Source organism: Globicephala melas, chromosome 14, assembly GCF_963455315.2.
Source record: "Globicephala melas chromosome 14, mGloMel1.2, whole genome shotgun sequence".
Classification (NCBI taxonomy): domain Eukaryota; kingdom Metazoa; phylum Chordata; class Mammalia; order Artiodactyla; family Delphinidae; genus Globicephala; species Globicephala melas.
Genome location: NC_083327.1, coordinates 40,457,250 through 40,479,694, shown reverse-complemented (window position 1 = coordinate 40,479,694; position 22,445 = coordinate 40,457,250). Strand labels below are relative to the sequence as shown.

The window sequence follows — 22,445 nt, the reverse complement described above, 5'->3', positions numbered from 1 at the left end:
TGGACACTTAGGTTGCTTCCATGTCCTGGCTATTGTAAATAGTGCTGCAATGAACACTGTAGTACATGACTCTTTTTGAATTATGGTTTCCTCAGGGTCTATGCCCAGTAGTGGGATTGCTGGGTCGTATGGTAGTTCTACTTTTAGTTTTTTAAGGAACCTCCATACTGTTCTCCATAGTCCTCACCCCAGTTTAACATAAATTTTCTCATATCCATTTTGTTTTCTTTACAATTTGTTCAATTTTTCCCCTTGTTCCTCTACTTCTAAAATACATGATGTTTACGCATTGTTTTCACTTACCCTAATTTGTTATTATCTGATGTCTTAATTCTGCCCCTCTATTGAAACTGCTCTCTAAAAGGCCATCTATGATCTCTGTCTTACCAAATCTAATGGCCTGTGTTTAATTGTTGTTTTCCTTTACTGTCTTGTTATTTGTTCTTCTGGCTAGTCTGGCCTTGTGACCGTCTTTTCCTTTGGTCTATATGACATCATGTAATTCTATTTTTCTATCTACTACTTTTGCTGTTACTTCTGTATTTTATTCATTTTTGCCTCTTATTCCTATTACCTTTTTGTTTCAAGACAGCCTAGGTACTGGCTTGGGACATGCCTCCCTCCACAATGACTTCTTTAGGGAATTGATACGTTGTGGCCTCAAAAGCTTGGGTTCTATGAAAATGATTCTGAGATCTGCATCTCAGATTCTATTCTCTCACCCTAGATGAAATGTTTATCTCTATTTGGATGTTCTGCTGGCAACCTATATTGCATTAATTCCAAACCAAATTCATCATCATCATCTTATACTTTCCCATGCTGTACCAGTCATCACATTTATGCCAGTCACCAAACTTAATGTCTTCTCCTTATTCTCCCAAATAGCCCTACTACTCCTCAACATAAATTCTGTATTCTAGCCAGGCCAGTTAATTGCCTTATTGTTAAGAGTTTTAGGATTATAATTCTATCCAAGATTAAAGATAAAATCAGGGTTAAAAGTAAGCAATAATTGGTATTAAAGGTCTAGTGAACGATTAATCTAGTTGATTAAATTGTTTTTAAATTTTGTTTTAATAGCACATTATTTTTTAAAAAAATCAGTAATGCTCTGATGTCTATGCTTCACACTTTATAACAGTTCTTTTTTGACTGAAAGGGAAAGAAAGCATAGTCAAATGGAAAACATACTGTGCCCTTCCCTGTATCTGAGGCTTCCCCTCCCCAGCAACCTGAAGACTTCCAGGTCTTACCTAAAATGCTCATCGCCGCCTTTACTGTTCACAGTGATCCATCCTTCAGAATCCAGCTCAAGTTCCACTTTCGATTTAGTCCACTCCTACAAATGTTTATCAGACATTGTTCCAGATAAAACTGTGAGGGAGACATAACCCCTTCCCTCAAGGGACTTCAAGTCTAGTAGAAACCAGCAGCAACTCTCCTTTAGTCTTACAGTACTTATCCTTTTTATTTTTATCTACTCCATGTATTTTGTCATCTCACCTTCATGTAAGCTCCTTGGCAGTAGACACTGCCTTCTGCTGCTTTTCTATCATTTGATACTGTCTAATTAGCACCCACACCAGAATTTTACTACCCCTGTCTGTTGAATTGAACAATTTCACTCATATCTATTAGGAAACACCTATTAGGTGTTTATATCATAAACTCACTCTCATATCTATTAGGAAACACCTATTAGGAAAATAGGTGTTAGGAATGTTTAGGCTAATTACCTTTTGTCTAAATTAGTAATTATTTGAAAAATGGTTTGAAACTCCTTTAAAGTTCATACAATAGATGGGAATTGTTTTTAAGAATATTTATTGTTTCGTCTGGCCTTGATTTCATTTTTCAGTGAATAGATGTGGCTTATATAAAACTTAGAAGGTGGAGAATAAGGGGAGAAATACTGGCTTTAGCCTTTACTTAAAAATAGCATGCTTTTCTATGTATGAAAGAGTATTCCATCATATTACTTTGCCATCAACAACAATCAGCATCTACTAAATATATAGAGCAGTGCTTTGAGGTAGGTGTAATATTGGTAGAATGGTTTTGAATATTTGCGTTTGCTATAGGGAAATTTGCTTAAGAAAGTGTAGGCATCAGCATAGGCATCCTTGGGTAGCTTTATTTTTTAAGACCTGGGTCCTCCAAAGCATTCTCAGAAAGTCTTGTAAATTATTCAAACTCTAAAGAAACAAAGTCACTGTAAATTAAAAATTTAATGTATATCATAGTATATTGGTTTTCGATTAAATGATACTCTGTAGCTGAAACTTTACTATTTGTGCATTGTATAGTACACTAGGGACCCTTATACAGTCAAAATATACTGTGTATATATTTCATATTATAGAGGTTTATCATTTTTGTGATTTTTGCCTTTGTGACATGCAGTTATCATATGTGTAATCTATTGGATATCAGTTCCATGGTTAAGAATGTAGCTGCTAAATTATAACATGCTTTTTGTTTGTACTGGCATTTTCACTTCCTATCCCTGTGACTTTGGGCAAGTCATTGAACTGCTTTGGGCCTTAGATTCTTCATCACAGAAGTGTGGCAAGGGCAGTACTTATTAAACCAGCATTCTTATGAGGATTAGACGAAGTGATGTATGATGTATGTGAAAACCATTTGTAAACTCTGAAGTGCTTTATAGGTATAAGGTATTTATTCTTTAGGAAATCTTAAGAAAATTAGTCACCAACACCTTATTATAGTAATAGTCTTTTTACTACTTTTGTGTACCTCTAATATTTTAGTTATCTTTGGTATAGACCTTTGTTAAATGCTGAATTATAACATTCTCTCTTATGTGTTCTATGTTCTTGGAACCATGTATGTGATGTGCTGATAACTGTACAACAACTGGCTCTCTGGGGGGAAAAACCCCAATTTGTAGCATTTGCTGTTTTCCATGATGTAAATACTCCCACCATAGCCAATTTCAAGCCACAAACATGACGTTACTGAACAGAGTTCAAAAGATGTGTATGAATTGGCTCTGCTGGGTCCATGAGAGCCAGCCAACTCTAGCACACACTGAACTAAGATATAGTCAGGTTTTTTTGATATATAGGCATACAGAAGTCATAATCAATCATGGAAACTTTTAGACTATTTTCTATTTTTAAAATATTTAAGAATATCATTCTGTCTCTGAAAGCCAGGAATCTGAAGTCAGACCTGGATTCTAATTCTGACTCTGTAGTTACTAGTTCTATGACCTTGGACAAGTCAGAATATCTCTAAGCCTCAGTTTCTTCATCAGTAAAATAGGCACAATAGTAGTATCTACCTCAGAAGGGGAGATTTGGTGCCTGGTACAGACCACTGGTTGAAAAGAGAGGAAAAAGGATTGCTTTATAAGGTTAGTGGCTATTGTCATCAACCTTGCATGGTTATAAGAGCATGCCAACCTGATTTCTTATTATTTTATTTTTTAGCTGACATGGGTTTTGCCAGATTATTCAATTCTCCTCTAAAGCCACTAGCAGATTTGGATCCAGTAGTTGTGACTTTTTGGTATCGGGCTCCAGAACTTTTGCTTGGTGCAAGGCATTATACAAAGGCCATTGGTAAGTTAGTCTAAAATGATTTACTTATAGTTGGTAAGTATTACATTATCATATCATTATCATATGATATTGCATTATCATAAATACTAAATGGTATAATAATAAAGCTGCTTTGTAAAAACCACTTTAAATTTCTTTGTAAAAGTCCTGTTGTTTATATTCCCAGATTTTGTAATCTGGTAGATTTGGATTTTTAACTGTATAGGAGAATATGATTCCTTTAAAAAAAGAAATTTTCTTTCAGAGGATAGAAGTATCTGATCTTGTTGAGTTGCTATAGAAACAATAACATGCAAATGTTATTTTTTACTTACTATCAATCAGAAGAACTGGAGAGAGGTTTAGACTTGTTTTCTTCACAAAAAGAAAAAAACAGAAAAACGGGAGTAGTGTAGTTATTGGAGAGAGCCCCTTCTATTTGGGGAAAAGTTAGTCAGTCAGTCCTTTCCTAAGCAAGAAACAATATGACTAATCTTTCTCTCTTGCCATTACAGTTTTCAGAATGGCAGTTTCTCCATTAAGGTAGGAAATAGAGCCTGGGTAGATTAGCTGTGCTCAGCATCTTGCCATCTCACCAAGTGAAAAAACTGAGTAAGAAAACCTGTTATAAACATACTCTGTAAAATTTTAAGTCTCCTTCAGAACAGAGGCATCAGAGATTTTGCTACCTGTCATTACAGTGTCCTCAGAGGTCCCAGCTGCTAATTGAGGGAGTCAGGAAGAGAGAGCTGTCCTCAGACCTAGATATTGCTTTAAAGGAGGTAAAAAGAGAGGGGAGGGAGGGAGTAAATAGTACTGTTAATGTGAAGGGCTAGTTCTGTAAGGTACTTAAATTTGCTCTAAGTGTGTTTCTTTAAATTTTCCTTTTCTTGAATTTTCTGTTTACTTGTATTAGACTAATATCTGTTTTGACTACATTTAGCCGCTTTTGTTGAGTTCTATTTGATAAAGGCACTTAAGCTGTAAAATTATTAAAAATAGACAAGTCAGCTCAATCCTTTTTCTATTAAGCTTATGAAAAACCTGCTGGCAGCCAAAGAACTATAAATGAAGTTCTCACGTTTGAAAAGATTAGACTCATAATTAACCTATTCATGGGTAAAAAGGGAAACAAAAATATAGTAATGTCCTCATTCGTCAGGAGGTCTGATTTCTGCAAAACTCAGATACCCAGAACACATTTATACTTTCTTTGTCTAGGGATTGAGACACTAGCACAGTGCGGAATATTATAATTCTTCGTAAATACTGCTAAAGGATTTTGTTAAATTAGTGAAAAAGGCTATGAGTAGCCACAGCACTGTGAGGAAAACCAGTTTGTGTTTGATAGTAGAGGAGTGTGAGACTGACCTTAGACCTGTCCCCTGGCAGTTGAGCTTATAGTAATAAGGCCCCTTACCAGAGGCTGCCACTCTGTCTGCCAAGGACAGTGGCAGCTGTCTTCGAATAAAGGAGAACTACAAAAAGCAAATGGAAGGGATGGAGCGGTCCTTAGAATGAGGAGTGAAAATCAGACCCTGACTCTATTTACATTCCAATGAATGACTTTTACTGAGGGGCTATATTTTTGAGACATTTAGAATTATGTTTGCTTTTTCTGTTATTAGGTCTCTCTATTGAGAACAGTAAAATCTAGACAATCTCAGAAGGTACCAGAGGATAGGAAGAAACCAAATGTAAGCCAGAGAGAAGGGGAGTGTCAGTTGGAAGCAACAGGGGGTGCCTTAGAACAGGACTGATGATGAGATAACCCAGGGCATAGGGTGGGAGTACAGGATGTGACAACAGCAGACACCCATGTGCATTGGGCTCTTACCAAGCACTATGCAGTCTATGTCTAGAAGGGAGATTTCCAGGAAGAAAAGGCAGGTTCAGCCAAAAACCAACTAAATGATGCCCCACCAAAATCTGTCTCACTCTGAGATTCTTAGCAAACCCATGGTAGTGAGGCCTCTGTTTAACAGGTGCCACTGGTGATTCTGTTGTATGTGGTCCCCACACTTTCAGAAGCATAGTTTTATGAATATTTTCTGATTAACTGCTCTACTGTTGGAATAAAAAATAGATGTGTTTTTTTGGAAATAAAGGTAATTGGGTATGAATTGGAAACCAACTGTATTTCTTATTTCCTCAGGGTAAAGAGAACTGAAATTGAATTTTAACCAGCTTGCGACTTACTTGCTCAGTAAAAATAAGATTTACAAATTAAAGATAAAAACATAATTGCTAATTTCTAATTTTAGTCAAGTCCCAATTACTTATTCTGGATAGCAGTTAAGAAAAAAGCTAAGACATAGAAAAAGAGTAATCCCCACATTAGTTATCTTTAGGCTTGAAGTGTATTCATAGCAGATGTAATAAATACACACACATTCACTCATTCTTTTTTTTTAATTAATTAATTATTTATTTATGGCTGCATTGGGTCTTTATTGCTGCTCGTGGGCTTTCTCTAGTTGTGGCGAGCAGGGGCTACTCTTCGTTGTGGTGCGAGGACTTCTCATTGTGGTGGATTGTCTTGTTGCGGAGCACGGGCTCTAGGCGCACGAGTGTCAGTAGTTATGGCACGTGGGCTCCGTAGTTGTGGCTCACGGGCTCCAGAGCGCAGGCTCAGTAGTTGTGGTGCATGGGCTTAGTTGCTTCGCGGCATGTGGGATCTTCCCGGACCAGGGATCGAACCCGTGTCCCCTGCAGTGGCAAGTGGATTCTTAACCACCGTGCCACCAGGGAAGTCCTGTGTGTTGTTTTTTAAAAAAAGTACTTATTAAACAGCATTTATTTAAAAAAATAAATAAAATACTTAAAATACTTATTAAACAGCATTTATTTAAGTGGGTGAGTATGAACATACATCTTACAAAAATTCACATGTACATTTGGCAAAACATTGTGAATATAACATTATACTCTTAGAATCTAAATTAAAACTATTATAGTCTTTCAATGTATAAAATCCAAATAGAATAATCCATAACTGGTTATTTGAAATAGTTAATAAAACTTTGAAAGATGCCTAATTTTATCTTGGCACATTGGAGAGTTGGGGCACCATCTAAGTGAATATGTTCGGATCACATCTACCTCTACTGGTGTCGTACAGTGTCTATATATACTTGTATTTATCAGCTTCTAGAGCTCACTGTTTGTTGAAAAAACTGAAGCTGGTGTCTTTCAGACAAAAGTTGAGTTTTTCCAAATCATCTTGTGCGATCTGTACTGTCTGTCTAGACTGACAGCTCAGAAATTCTGCTCTGTCATTATGCATTTGATTGCTTTAAAGAAATGTATCACCGCACCTGATGATGATATTATTTCAGTCTGTCAGATCTTGAGTATTATGCCTTGTAGTAGGTTATCAGTTGACTCCTTTGGCGATTAAATTATTAATAGTGGTTTGAAAGGCTTTTGCCTAAATGTAAATGCATTGCTTGCTAAATTGAGTTTCCCAAGCTTATCTTGATCAGGAAATTTACAAGAAAATGTATTTTATTTGGCTTTCAGTATGTTATGTGATGATACAGCTATTTCATGTGATATATATGTTTTCTTAATATACTTACTGTATTTTGTGTATTGCTTCACTGAAAAGTTTAAAAAAATTTTTTTTATTTTGGGGATACTTTACTTTATAAAAGTTATACTTGATATACAATGTTATATTAGTTTAACATGTACAACATAGTGATTTGATATTTTTATACATTATAAAATAATCACAATAAGTCCAGTTACCATCTGTCACCATACAAAGTTGTTACAGTATCATCGACTGTATTCCCTATGTGTACATTACATCCCTCTGACTTTTTTATAGCTGGAAGTTTGTACCTCTTAATCCCTTTTACCTATTTCGTCCATCCCCCTACCCCCAAAAGTATTTTTATATGTAGGTTGTGATTATACCCAGAAATTATAACCAAAGAAATATAAGAAATGTGTGCAAAAACTTGTTCTTCTTCCTTTATAGACATATGGGCAATAGGTTGCATATTTGCTGAATTGTTGACTTCAGAACCTATTTTTCACTGTCGTCAGGAAGATATAAAAACAAGCAATCCTTTTCATCATGATCAACTAGATCGGATATTTAGTGTCATGGGGTTTCCTGCAGGTAATTTATTTATTTATTTCAAAATAATGAGTCATATTTCAAAAACATGCTTTTTGAAAAGCATATTTTAATGTATATTTAGTTTTAATATATATTTTTAAGCTAAAATAACTAGATTTTTGATAAGTAACACTATTTCCTATAACAATATTCAATATTTTTTGTAAGATAAAGACTGGGAAGATATTAGAAAGATGCCAGAATACCCCACACTTCAAAAAGACTTTAGAAGAACAACGTAAGTAATTCCATATTACATATAAGTAATATTCAATGGGAATATTTAAATTAATCCTTTTTTAAAAAGATATTATTTCAACCAGAAACTTAGATTTTAGTGTATTAATTATGTTTATGATTTAAAGAAGATATTCCAGATGTTGTTAACATATATGCCAGGCTTAGGCTGTAGTATTTAAAAACTTTTAAGAATTTAAGGGTCAGTGGATAGTTTAAATGTCTCTTCTGTTTTAGCTTGATAAAGGCTCAGTTCAAGGCCACAACTATGATTTTGTCTTTATCTAACTAATGACTGGTGACTGAAATGCTGGGCTAGGCAACCAGGAAGGGTGGCAGGAGGAAGAACACATGGCCTGGGATTTGAGTAAAACAAACTGGTGGGGACATGTATGCTGAGTAGAAGTGAGAGAAGTTTGTTACAAATGTGCACACCTAGAGGAAAAGATGGAAGAGGTTCTCTCTTGGGCAACTTAACAGAAAAATTTCAGGACTGGATGGCTTGTAGGAACAAAAGCAGACATCATAAAGAGAAGCAGGGAATGGCACTAATCATTTTGGGCCTCTCTTTTACACAGTCCTTGGTAGGGTCCTTGCCTCTTTTCATCCCTTAAAGAGAGCACTGACATTGCTCAAGGGTCTGAATTGGGCTCTCTTCTCACTCTAGACATTTCCCCAGGCAGTCTCCGTGATTTTGATGGCCACAATGTACCATCAGTTATGCTGATAGCTCCCAGTTTATACATCCTACTCAGATCTCTTTCCCAAGTTTCAGACCCATTTATCTAATTGCCTTATGGAATCCCAACTTGAATGTCCCATAAACACTTCAAAATACATGTCCAAAACTGAACTCATCATCTGTCCTCCTAAACCTCTCCTCCCACTATATTTCTTATCTTAGGAAATAGCTCCATGATGCATCTGATTGTTCAAGCCAAATCCCTGATCCTTCTTCTATCTCACTGTCTTCCATTTTACCCCCCAGTGTCTAAACAATTAGCAAATCCAGTAAATTCTTTGTTCTAAATATCCTTTGGATCTTTATATTTCTCTCCATCTACCGTTCCACTGTTGTAGGCCAGACCACCACTGTCTCTCGCCTGGAATCCTGCAGCGGCCTCCTAAGTGATTTCTACCTTCAGTCTTCACTCCACCTCACTGTCTGTACTGCAGTCATTGCCAGAAGCACATTTGATCATGTCAGTCTTCAAGTTGCTCTTAATTCACCATTGCTCTCAATTTCTTAATAGAGCTTACAGAGCCTTGGCTTCTACATCACCAAGTTCATCTCCTAAACCTCTGTCCACTTTGTACTCTATAGCCTAGACATCATGAATTTCTTTAAGAGCCTCAAAACCCCTAAGTTTCCTTTGACCTCTGGATTTTTACACATGCTGTTCCTTCAGTCTGGGATATACTTTCCTCCCACCTATTTCATCCGATTAACTCCTTTATTTATCCTTTCTATCCTGACGAGATTTCCCCTTGACCTGCTAGTCTGAGTTAGGTGCTTCCCCTCTGTACTCCCATAGCATATCCTGTGCTGCTTCTCTTGGCACTGATCACTTTGCTCTGCAGTTGGCTTTTGAACAGTTACCATCTTTCCCTCTAGAATATGGATGGTGCCTATTTTATACACCATTATAGGTATCCCCAGGGCCTGGTACATAGTGCAGTCTCATTAGTTACTTGTCAAATGGGTATTAAATGAAAGTGGTTCAGGCTTCCCTGGTGGCACAGTGGTTGAGAGTCCGCCTGCCGATGCAGGGGACACGGGTTCCTGCCCCGGTCCGGGAAGATCCCACATGCCACGGAGCGGCTGGGCCTGGGCGTCCGGAGCCTGTGCTCCGCAACGGGAGAGGCCACAACAGTGAGAGGCCCGCGTACCTCAAAAAAAAAAAAAAAGAAGAGAAAGTGGTTCAAGTAATTGAAGATACGCTAGTAATATAAAAGATAGAGAAAATTAATGAAGGCACTTAACATTTTATCTTAGTATTTAAAGGCCAGAGGAAGAATTTTACATAAAATGATAGTATTTACAATAACCAGAGATAAAAGGAGAGAAATTTTAAAAGATAACTGAAATTCAGTTAGAAAGGTAATAGGAAAAGTTCAGAGATAAGAGCCATACTTCCTAAGCAGACAATTTTATCCACATAAAATCAGGCTACTGATGCATAAGACAAGAAGGAATTTATTAAAAATTAGCTAAATCTAATACAATACATACATGTCAAAGTATAATAAAGAAAAAAATTCCAGAAAATGTTATATCAGATGACATAAAAAGTAAACGAATAATAACTTGTTTATATTAGATAAAAAGAACCAAAAAAATTACCCTTAAAGTGAATTGTGAAGGATAATAACAGAAGTTGCTGTAATCTTTCCAATGTCAGCTGTCAGCTCTCATTAGCTCATTAGAAGGCAAGGTGAAAATAGAATTAAAAGGAAATAAGTAAGTTGACTTTAAAAATTGAATGTTTGAATAAACATGGTCTGATAAAATGCTTTATAATGTGTATAAAAAGTTTGAGTCACTTTGAAAACTGTTCAGCTCTTAAACTGTAGCAAATCTGGAAGAGGATAATTCAGAAAATGACAAAGAATTTATCTTAGCTTTAATACTAGGAAAAATAAGAAACCACAATGGGAATTGAGCAATAGGATTTCTCAACTTCAAGACTTTTTATATTATGATAGAAACAAATAACCTAGAATCTGGAGTTAACCCAAGAAATCAGTTGATTCAACATAAAGACTAAAGCCATGTTGACAGACTCCATTTCTACATAAACTTTAAAGTTTCTTTCCATTACCAAACTTAATGGCTACCTTGCCAATAAAAATGTTCCTGGTATTGGAGGAAAATAATTGTTAAATTAATATACATGGCAAAGATTTTTTAAAATAAAAATACCTAGTGTTGGCAAGGGTAATATAATAAATGGGCACGCTTACTTATATGCTACTGGTGAGAGAATGAATGCTTCTCAAACTTTAATGTACCTACAAATCACATGGAGACCTTGTTAAAAATGCGGATTGTGATTCAGAATCTGGGATAGGGCCTGAGTACATGCATTCCTACTGCAGGCTCTCTGGTGCCCATGCTTCTGGTCTGAGGGCCAGGTTTGTGTAGCAAGAAGACTTTGAAATGTACATACCCTTTGACCTAATAATTCTAAGAATTTATCCTGAGAAGGCAGTCAAAGCAGCCACACATAGCTAAGATGAGGCACCTAAGGCTTTCCTAGAGGTTAACTAACTGCCCAAGATCACACAATTGGTAAATGATTGTGCCAGGGTCTGGTAGGGGTCTCTGATTCTCACCTGCCATGCAGTATTGTCTCCCTACATGTGTACTAGATTGACCTTCAAGAACCTGCATTTTACAACTGTTGTGAAACAAACATCGTTAGTAACAGTAGAAAATATACATTCAGTACAAATAATAAGTTTAAAGAGCATTTGGCAAGGAAAAATGTTTATGAAACAATATTAAGTGAAAAAAGTTAGCACAATTTATATAGTATGATTCTAATTTTATAAAGACAAAAATGCCTGTGTTTGTATCATATATATGCATGAAAAAGGACAAAAGAAAATTATCAAAATCTTGATGACAGTGTTTTTTTATTGCTGCTAGGTTGATTATGAGTGATTTCAATTTTTTTCTTTATGCTTTTCTATATTCTCTAAATTTTCTACCATGAACATAGATCACCTATTTTTTGACCTTTTTAATTTGAAGTATTTCATATATAGGAAACAATATATATGATGAAAATATGTAGTCTATTTAGGATAATAAAATGAATAATACCCATTTACTCACCCTTCAGCCTGAGGGGTTGATATCCTGATATAGAGTATGTACCTAGGAAAGGAATTGCTGGGTCACAGGATACTCACATTTTCAACTCTTATAGTTCATGAGTCATTATCTTACAAAGTAACTGTAACAATATAAACTCCTACATGCTGTGTGTAACAATTCTTATTTCTTCACACATTTACCAACATTTGGTTATGTGTTCCTTTTTAATTAGAAAAAACAATGGCTTAACTTAACACATACCATATAGGAAAACCAATCTTGGAACTTTCCATTAAAAATTGTAAATTGTGTGAGTGTTCTTAATAGTGTGTGATTCTCATGTCTACAGGTACGCCAACAGTAGCCTCATAAAGTACATGGAGAAACACAAGGTCAAGCCTGACAGCAAAGTGTTCCTCTTGGTAGGTGCATCTCTCCCAGACTGGGAACTTGGATCCTTTAGCACAGCCCTCACCCCACCCTGCTTACCACGGAATTGTCCCAGCTCTTCCTCCTCTTTAGAAAGAAAGGAAATTGGTGGATGCTGGGGCAAAATTAAATCTTTCTCTTTTGAGATGTCACCCTTGACTTTTAGCCTTGTCCAGTGGTTTATCAGCAGAAAAAAATTTAAATTCTAAAAGGGCTCTAATGCTAATGATTTCTGCTAGTCTCACATAAATGTGTCTAGTGTATTAATATTGTGGTGAGCTATACAAAATGGCATTTGATATTCTATTAGACATCAACACAAAAGTCAAAACATTGACTTGGAAACAAACTTTTCATGTGCTGTCAATTTCTTATGTGTTATTCAAGCTTCAGAAACTCCTTACTATGGATCCAACCAAGAGAATTACCTCAGAGCAGGCTCTGCAGGATCCCTATTTTCAGGAGGACCCCTTGCCGACATTAGAGTATGTATCCTTCCTTTTCTGTGTGCTTAGCTCCAGGCTGAGGACATTGGATGGTGGCTGAAAGCAAGAGAAGCACTTGTTACTGAAGTATTTTACTTTCTTTGTTAATACTGCTGCAGAGAAAAACTAGTCAAGAGGGAGGTCCTGTATTTTGAAACAGGCAAAGCTGTAGAGAGGTGTGAATGAAAACAAGTATTTTAGGAATGACCATTAATCCGTTTTACAGATGAAAACTAAAGCTGAGAACAGAGGAGACTTTTATAGATCGGTCAGCCAGAACAGTTCACACCAAATCAGTAGGGAACTGAGATTTTAAAATTCTGTGTGTCTACTGTACAACCAGACTCCTCCACTTCCCCATCCTTGTTACACCCACATATATAAATTGTGCTTGGATTTATTAGAGGTGCAGCTTTTCTTGAGAAAATTATTTTCACTGTTGAAGCAAACACACATTCAGTTGTTCTTAGTGCTGATGAAGTTTGTGTGGAGAAATTTCTATGTCATATATGTCAACTAGCTATAACCACAGTTAAGATTTGTTATTGAAAGTGGCAATTCATGTAAAACTTAGATGACAAATTGTTCTTTTCTTATTGCTTAAATTGTGTGGAGAGGCATAACCAGCCACAGATGAAGAGTAGGAAAAAAAATGGGAATTTTTTTAAAGAAAAAATAGTGGAATTTTAAATGAACAAGGTCAGTGATATTGTAGGTTTTACGTCATGACATGAATTCTTTTTTTTTCCTTTTCATGGTTTTTAGTGTGTTTGCTGGCTGCCAGATTCCATACCCCAAACGAGAATTCCTTAATGAAGATGAACCTGAAGAGAAAGGTGACAAGGTATATACTGCACTTAGGAATGGATAATTTAATAATTCCCATATATTTAACTGCCTTTTATTTAATTATGTACTTACTTTATTGTAGATGTACTTTGCGATTTGAAATATGCGTTCACAGATAAATGAACTTCCTGATTCGTTCTATTGCCTGTTTTATTCCCTGATTCTTAATTCTTGCTTTCTGTTTGTTCATGTCATTGCTGTCACTTTATGCAGGCTGCTTTTAAAGCATCGCTCTATTCTTTGATTGCAGTTGACTCCTCCCCACACAGCCCTACTTTTCCAAATTGATTGAAAAGACTATTATAGCTGTTTTAATGAGTTGCTATTTCCTGTGTGCCTGTGCTCTTCAGTGGGATGTCTGTGACTGACTTGGAGGGTTACTGTGCAAATCTAAATGAACTTCAGAGAACGGGTCCTGTTCGGGGCTCAGTACTTTGACTTCTGGAGCTGCTGTATTCCCTGGCTGCTCCATTCTCTGGTCATTCCAGTCACTTTGGTGTCCCACAGAGGTCCCTCCCCAGGTTGGTCAGCAGTCTCATGTGCATATCGTGTCATGGAAGATGTAATTTAGTTCCACAGCAAGCTTGCTTTTTTTCCCTCTCTACAAGAATCAGCAACAGCAGCAGAACCAACATCCGCAGCCCGCAGCCCCGCCGCAGCAGGCAGCAGCCCCTCCACAGGCAGCCCCGCAGCAGCAGAACAGCACCCAGGCCAACGGGACTGCAGGAGGGGCCGGGGCGGGGCCCGGGGCCGCCGGAGCAGGGCTGCAGCACAGTCAGGACTCCGGCCTTAATCAGGTGCCTCCAAACAAGAAACCGCGGCTAGGGCCTTCAGGCACAAACTCAGGCGGGCCTGTAATGCCGTCAGATTATCAGGTACTCCCCTGAATTTTGTACTTTTTAATTTTCATATACTGTTAAAAAACTAAATGCAACTGAGTAAATTTTAAAGGTCTTATTGGCTATATTCAGTGATTCATGTGTCAGGTAGCATCTCCCCTAGCAAATACAGAGAAGCTCTGAAGAGCTGTACAAAATGGAAGACGTTTATCGGCAGAAGGAGGTGGGACAAGGACACTAACAGAGAGATGATTGTTTCAGGCCCGGGGAACCTTCCTTTGGGGACTACAGGAGTCTACCAAGTAGATTACTTCTCTAATGCTGACTAGGAGATTCCAGACTGACTGGGGAGGAGTACATTCCTGGGAGGGGCTGAAACTGCAGTTAGGTTAGGCACTGTCTCAGTTTGGTGATGTGGGCTTAGCACAAGTGACTCCATTTTGAGCCTGTCGTCTCTTTTTTAACAATACATTTTATAAAATGGGAAGTAGACTTATAGTAGATCCTTTTAGAATTAAGTGGTACTTAACTCTAAAGTTTGACTATACAAACTGTACAATCCTGTTTCTAGGGCGTTATATGAAAATGAAGATTTTTGTCATTTCATGTAATTGCAAGATATTTTGTTTCTTGATTTGATTATCCTAAAACCCTGAGGAGGGAAGGTGAGGCAGGCAGCTCCTCCTCAAAGAAAATGTCTCATTTTACCCTTACAGCTGCCTATCAGGTTTGAGTCAGAAAAAGATACCTAGATAGATAAGCAATTGAAAAGGGAGAGGAATGGCGGCTTATTTTGAAAAAAGTAAGCAGCATACTTCAGAAGGATCTGCCATCACTGGGAGGAAATAATCAGTAAGTAGCCACATAAACATAGAAGAGAAAGGGACTAAGATTGAGACTTCTCAGGAATAACTGTTAAATCTCACTAGAAATAATTTTGAGGCTAGAAAATACATTTTGTTATTAAGATTTAAAAGAAAACTACAATTATATTACCAATTCAGGAAATTAAAGGTATTACCAATTCAGGAAATTAAAGGAAAAAAGTCTAAGGATTGGTATTTGGAGAGAGAGGTAAAAATACTGGTGAAAACTGTAGGGATTCTTGGGAGAAAAAAAAGTTTTCAAGGTAGTAACAAGGTAAGAAAAGATCTAAGAAGGGAAAGGAATTTAAAGGTTTAAAAAAAAAAGGTTTAGAACCACAGTCCCTCAGGGAACTGGTGGAGAAGAAGCACACAGGAGATAGATAACAGAAAACAAAACCGTGGGCAAGGAAGACATAAACTCACTGATTAGGAACTGGAAACAAGAGAAACATTAACAAGAAAGACATAATAAATAGCTGTCTAACTGGCTTTACATTCTGAATATCTCAGCACAACTACTTTGAGAACTTATCTTGGAAGATTCCCTGCAAGCAGAGGAGTATATAATAGCACTTCCATTGGTTCCAATTAAAGTAATCAAGGCATCAGTTTGATCTGCTAAAAACAGCTTGCTATTTGGGTAGTAGTCATGAACATATTTGAATTTTACTATAAAGTCAGTTTTCCCCCTAACATTAGTTTATTCTTATTATATGAGCAACAAACCTTTACTATATACTGGCTCATCTTTGTGTCTCTGATTGTGTTATATTAACCTGATTATAGTCGATCATGGACAGATTACTTAGCTATTGTATTTATTCCTTTCAAATCCAGGAGTTCTTCAAATGCTTTTCTTTGTCCATACTGAGCTGTCTACTTAAAAATAAAACAGCATATCTGTGAAATGGGTAGCTTTCTCAGCTAGTTAGTTGGAAAGACTAGCATGAGGGGTGAGGGAGTCCCATTGCACCTGTCTGCAGCTCTCATATTATCGACCCATTTGTTCTTTATCCAGTACGGAGGAGCTACTATGCTGAGTCTAATCAGCTAAAGTGAAAGCAGTTGTAGCCAGCTCAGCAACTGTAGGCCTTGTGAATGGAAAGGACATTTTTTTTTCCCATAATAAACTGACAATAAAACATAGTTAGAATCTGGAAAGGCTTCTTACAACAACACAACTCGTCAGAGTTGTGTAACACAGGAAGGAGTTAAGCGGGATTATTTTTAACCAAGACTATCTTATTGCTCTGTTGTCTTGGACCCGATGTTGCAAGTCCAGCTTGGCTGCTTCTTGTGCGCTGAGTGGGGCACGCTTGCTTATTTGTCCTTCCGCAAACCGCCAGTGCCACCTCAAGGTCATTTACATTTTTAACTCCAAGTAATAGCTTTATTACATATGATCTTTCCCACTTCGCTCACAGGAAGAACCAGCCTTCTGGGCATAGCCAAAGACACTGGTTCCAGCTATGCTTATATTTAACCAGGCACCCTGTTCTTATTCTATAGGTGAATTTTTCTTTTACATATTTTTTTCATATTTGCCCTTGGTACTATGAAGATGAATGTTTCACTTAAGGTAATAAAAATACATTGAACTGAAATACATTTGTCTCAGCCTTCTCTTGAGAGAATTTTCACATATGAAATTTTTTAAAATTCTAAATGTTACCTGAAGGACTTCTCTGGTGGTCCAGTGGCTAAGACTCCACGCTCCCAATGCAGGGGGCCTGGGTTCGATCCCTGGTCAGGGAACTAGATCCCTCATGCCACAACTAAAGATCCCGGGTGCCGCAACTAAGACCCTGTGCAGCCAAATAAATAAATAATTAATTTAAAAAAAATAAATGTCACCTGAAGTTTATAAAAAGCACTTATTGCTGCCACCCCTACCCAGCCTTGCCTGGCTCTGTCATGTAGGTGAAGCTGCTGAAGCCACTCTAGCCTCTCCCTCTGAAAACTCTTTTCTTAATCACAACAACTTTGTTATTTATAATGAGAAAACTAACAGCACATCAGTATACATTATGAACACCACCGATTCAATATGCCAAACTGATTATTCCTGTTTGCAAATCTCAGTTATGCAAAGAGAAACTAATCAGAATTAGCCTAAGTTTCTCCTCTACCTTTCGTTGCCAGTGTAGCTTATCTCCCAAAGAAATCCAGCCAACTTTCGTGCATGCCAGAACAGTGGTGGCAGGCTGTGATGTCAAGTCAGCAAAATGTAATAACAAACTAAATTAACTGTCGCTACGATGGGTCAGAACCGGGAGCCTCTGATGAGAATGGCTCATCTCTCCGTCCTGTTGTGATTAGCATCTTGAGCTGTTCCCTTCCTCCATCAGTCACTCCCTTTTCCTGTTTCCTTCTCCTAGCACTCCAGTTCGCGCCTGAATTACCAAAGCAGTGTTCAGGGATCCTCTCAGTCGCAGAGCTCACTAGGCTATTCCTCCTCATCTCAGCAGAGCGCACAGTACCACCCATCTCACCAGGCCCACCGCTACTGACCCGCTACAGCCAGAGCACAGACTCCAGCAATATGACGTCTGCATTGAAGAGAACCAAAAATGCAAACTCTGATGCTGTTTAAAACTCATCCACTTAGGAGGAAAACTATTTACTGAGCATTTTGCAGGACTGACTGATGTCTTTATTGACTTAAAGAAGATTTTTGTGGTTTCCCCAGCACCCTTTCCCTGCATGTGTTCCATTGTGACTTCTCTGATAAAGCGTCTGATCTAATCCCAGCACTTAACTTCTGTAACCTTCAGCATTTTGGGGGAGGATTTCCTGGTGCACCTTTCTCATGCTGTAGCAATCTCTATGATTTATCTTTTCAAAGCTCTTTTACTAGGATTTTAATGTTTTAGAAACAGGATTCCAGTGGTGTATAGTTTTGTACTTCATGAACTGATCTAGCAACACAGGTAAATATGCACCTTTTAAAGCACTATGTTGTTTTCACAGAATATAACTCTTTTGCTCATGGAAGTCTTAAATGGGAACTGTTACTGTCCCACAGTACTTTACTATTACGTTTTTATTTCTCTAGTTTCAGGGAAGGTCTAATAAAAAGACAAATGGTGGTACAGAGGGAACCTGCAACCAAAAACAGCCTAGATCTTTGCAGTTACTATGCTTTATGCTATGAAGAACTAAAGTACGTGGTAATTTTTATATAACCATTCATATGGAACTTAGTTCCCAGAATCATCTTATTCTGAATAGTATCCAGTAATTAAGAATTATAATTTTAACCTTCATGTAGCTTACGTCTACTTTAAAAAGGGTTTCAAGAGCTTTGATGAAACACAGTCCTCTGGTGACCCACACCAGAAAACTGAAGAGAATATTAACTGCACTAGGATTTCTTTAAGGAGTAATGTTGATCAAAGGGAAGGAAAAGCTTTTAGTGTGTATTGTACATAAAGTTGGCTTCTCTAAAGAACTGTTGGTTTCTTCACATCTGGGTCAGTTTGAGTAACTTTCTTACATAATCAAGGGTACTCAAATAGAAGCCTGCAAATTAATCTGCTTTTAAAATAAAGAGCAGTGTTCTCCATTCGTATTTGCATTAGACATAGAGTGACTATTTTTAAAGCATGTTAAAAATTTAGGTTTTGTTCATGTTTAAAGTATGTATTATGTATGCATAATTTTGCTGTTATTACTGAAACTTAATTCTATCAAGAATCTTTTCATTGCACTGAATGCTTTCTTTTGCCCCTAGGAGAAAACTTAATAATTGTGCCTAAACTATGGGCAGATAGTATACGACCTATTAGATAAGTGCTATTTGCATTTCTATGATCTATGACTTAGAGACTGAGCTCTTTCTTAGCCAACGTAAGGACGCTCAGCAGAGTCACAAGGAAATGTAAAGACTTAGAGCTCCCGTTGTAATGTAAGGGGCAAGAAACTTGTGTTCTTCTAAATGCTACTAGCAGCACCAGCCTCGTTTTAATGTTTTCTTGAGCTAGAAGAAATAGCTGATTATTGTATATGCAAGTTATATGCATTTTTTAACTCTTCTTTGTGAACTTATCTACCTGGTTATGATACTCTGGGTCCATATACAAGTAAAATAAGTTTTAGACAGAAGCCAGTATACATTTTGCACTATTGATGTGATCCTGTAGCCAGCAAGGACCTTACTGATCTCAGCATAATAATGCTTATTAATAACAAAGACTATACAGTGACACTCATCAACACTGAAGATGAAACTGTTGACATGCTCCACTGGAAGGAATTTCTGATTGTCTCCATAGTAATTTACCCCTTCCATTTTTGCAAATGAGAAATTAGTAGCCCTCTGCATAACGTAGCTACCCAAGTAAAGTTCTGTCCTGTGACCTGAAGCCTCACTGTCATCAGATGCTCACTGCACCCTTACCTCGTGCCCAGCATTATGCTGGGGGGTGAGACACAAAGGGCAAGACCTACTTTCTGTCCTTGAAGAGGTTATGATTGATTCCATGACAGGACGCTTTCCTGGGATGACAGGCTCATAAATGAAACCATCTTAGAACATGAAGGTCTATTCGTTTACTTCTAAACCCACTTAGAGAGAGTTATTATTCCAAATTTTGCTCTGTAATAAACAAGTGTCATGGAGAGGTTTCTATGTTTGTCTGCCTTCAAGAAAGCCAGCAATTAATATCACCACAGGCATTAATATATATTTGAAATGTTCACAGCAGCCTTTCAACAATAGTTGGGTGGCCCTTGTAGGCAGAACACAACTAAGTGTTTGTAGGAAATTACAGTGAAAATAGAAGCTCTGTTCCTGCCCTCAAGGAGAGCTTACATTTAGTAAAAGACGAACCCAAATATGTGCATGAACCAAAATATCATGCCCCTTAATACTTTATAAGCAACTTTGATATAAATCCTTGTGATATGCGCTTGTATGATCATGGGACTACCCTGCTTTCCTTGTATGTAGTGAATTTTAGTGGCAGAACTGATACAGAAACCGTGAGGGGATGTTTTCAGTTGCTCCCGGTGTTCTCCACACAGGATCTAGCCAGATACGCCAATTACACGTGTGACTGGGTTTCTGGTCACTGCCCTGGTACTGGCCCTTTCCTCCTGTGCTCTTGCCTGAGAGTTGGTGATGCCCACTGGTGCTCATTACCCTTTGAAATAATTTTGGTTCATAATTTCCTTTTCCTTGTAAAGGGGAACAAAGCCTTTAACATACTTATGGGCCCTAAAACTGGGGGACCTCGAAGGAGACCTGTGAGGCTTTTTGAGGTTAAAATTTACCTTTTTGGTCCCCAAATGACCCCATTCCTCTTTAAAAATTTATTACCGTCAGTGTCCCCTGAGAATGCAGGGTGGACTTCCAAACCAGGGGAGGTTATGGGAAGGAAGGAAGCAAGCAAAGTGAAGGTCTTCTGCGCTCCACAGTACAAATCAGTTTCCGAGTTAGCTCTTTCTGGTAAGTTGTGTGGTTGGGAAAAGGGATTCTAGGGTTTCAGGACAGCTGAGTCAAGGGTAAGGTAGCCTGGTGGCAGGACTGATACTATGAGGCTGAAACAATCCTTATGATGAAGTAGATCATGCAGTAACATACAAAAACCAAGGACATGTATATTTTTATATCTGTGTGGTTTTAAAACTTTAGTACTTAGAACTTTGAACTTCTGCACTACTCTTTGCTCTTGTAAACGCAATTTACATTTAAGAATGGAAAGGGATGGCATTTGCTTACGTGTTCACTGCCTCATTCCTGGTGAAGCAACTGCTAGTTGTATGCCTCTAAAAGGATGCTGTTTTCTCTGCTAAAGATAAAAGAAAAAATAGTTGGACAATAAGACTTGCAGCTTAATCTGCTTTGAATAATTGTATGTAACAGAAACTATACAATGAAGGAATATTCTATGAAAATTATGAATCCTAACCTCTATGGTGTTATCTTTCTGGGGAATGGAGAAAGGCAGTGAAATGGCAGTTAGACTAAAGGAGGCTTGAAGGATTCAAGTATAAATAATATTTTATATAAAACATAGCTGTTTAGGTTTCCTTAATCTTCAAGAATAGTCACAAATATCATAAAGCAAAGTTCATTGTTTTAGGATTTTTTTAAAATGTGTTGTACCTAAGGCCATACTTACTCTTCTGTGCTATCACTGCAAAGGAGTGATATGTATGTATTATATGAAAAAAAAAATCCTTAATGCACTGTTATCTCTTAAATATTTAGTAAATTAATACTATTTAATTTTTTTAAAGATTTGTCTGTGTAGACACTAAAAGTATTACACAAAATCTGGACTGAAGATGTCCTTTTTAACAATTTAAATTACTTTTTATATATGTTATGTAGTATATCCTCTCTAAACTGCCTAGTTTGTATTTCCCATAATTCCTATTTGTGAAGTGTACCTGTCGTCGTCTCTTTTTTCAGTCATTTTCTGCACGCGTCCCTCTTTATACGATTATAGACATGACTGTGTGTGCTTTCCACACACTGCTGCGAGGTGTGCACTCAGAGCCAGCTGCCCCCCGCCCCTGCACCCTGCCTTCCAGCGAGGCTTGCTCCGCGGGGTGCAGGATGAGCTGCTGCTTTGGAGCCGAGTGTTTCCCGCTTTTGAGTTGTCCTGACATCCTTCCTGAAATGACTGTTAAGACAAAAATAAATTACATTGCATTTATTTTATATTCTTGGTTGTAATAAAATTTAATTGACTTGTTTCAGTGTGAATTTTTTAAATATAGGAAAAACTCTTGCTACAACAACTTTTAATGTTAAATTTTTATGTGTGTGCCTCGAAGCTTTTCAGATTACACTTGTCCTGCAGAGATGCAAAGTCTCCCTGTGAGCTACAGTATGTTATTTTATTCAGGATGCTTATGACATCAAAAAACCAAAGAGGCAAGGCTTGCAAATACCTCAGAAGCAAAATGACAGTTTTTTAAAACATCTCTAGGGGAAATATCCTTTAAAAAAAAAAATGGGGCTTCCCTGGTGGCGCAGTGGTTAAGAATCCGCCTGCCAATGCAGGGGACAGGGGTTCGAGCCCTGGTCCAGGAAGATCCCACATGCCGCGGAGTAACTAAGCCCGTGTGCCACAACTACTGAAGCCCGTGCGCCTAGAGCCCATGCTCCGCAACAAGAGAAGCCACAGCAATGAGAAGCCCACACACCGCAATGAAGAGTAGCCCCTGCTCGCCGCAACTAGAGAAAGCCCACGTGCAGCAATGA

At 37.6% G+C, this 22,445-nt stretch overlaps 1 protein-coding gene across 2 annotated transcripts in view; it reads left to right on the top strand.

Annotated features, from left to right (window-relative positions):
* Nucleotides 1-21,934, top strand: part of CDK19 (cyclin dependent kinase 19) — a 179,655-nt gene extending 157,721 nt beyond the window's left edge. For both annotated transcript variants that reach the window (XM_030882833.3, XM_030882834.3), the window contains 8 exons: nucleotides 3,459-3,590; nucleotides 7,558-7,701; nucleotides 7,870-7,939; nucleotides 12,111-12,183; nucleotides 12,578-12,675; nucleotides 13,441-13,519; nucleotides 14,133-14,399; nucleotides 17,608-21,934. In XM_030882833.3, the coding sequence (XP_030738693.2) occupies nucleotides 3,459-3,590; nucleotides 7,558-7,701; nucleotides 7,870-7,939; nucleotides 12,111-12,183; nucleotides 12,578-12,675; nucleotides 13,441-13,519; nucleotides 14,133-14,399; nucleotides 17,608-17,739 (995 nt within the window). In that variant the 3' untranslated portion in view covers nucleotides 17,740-21,934. The remainder of the gene's footprint in view (nucleotides 1-3,458; nucleotides 3,591-7,557; nucleotides 7,702-7,869; nucleotides 7,940-12,110; nucleotides 12,184-12,577; nucleotides 12,676-13,440; nucleotides 13,520-14,132; nucleotides 14,400-17,607) is intronic.
* The last annotated feature ends 511 nt before the right edge of the window (nucleotides 21,935-22,445 follow it).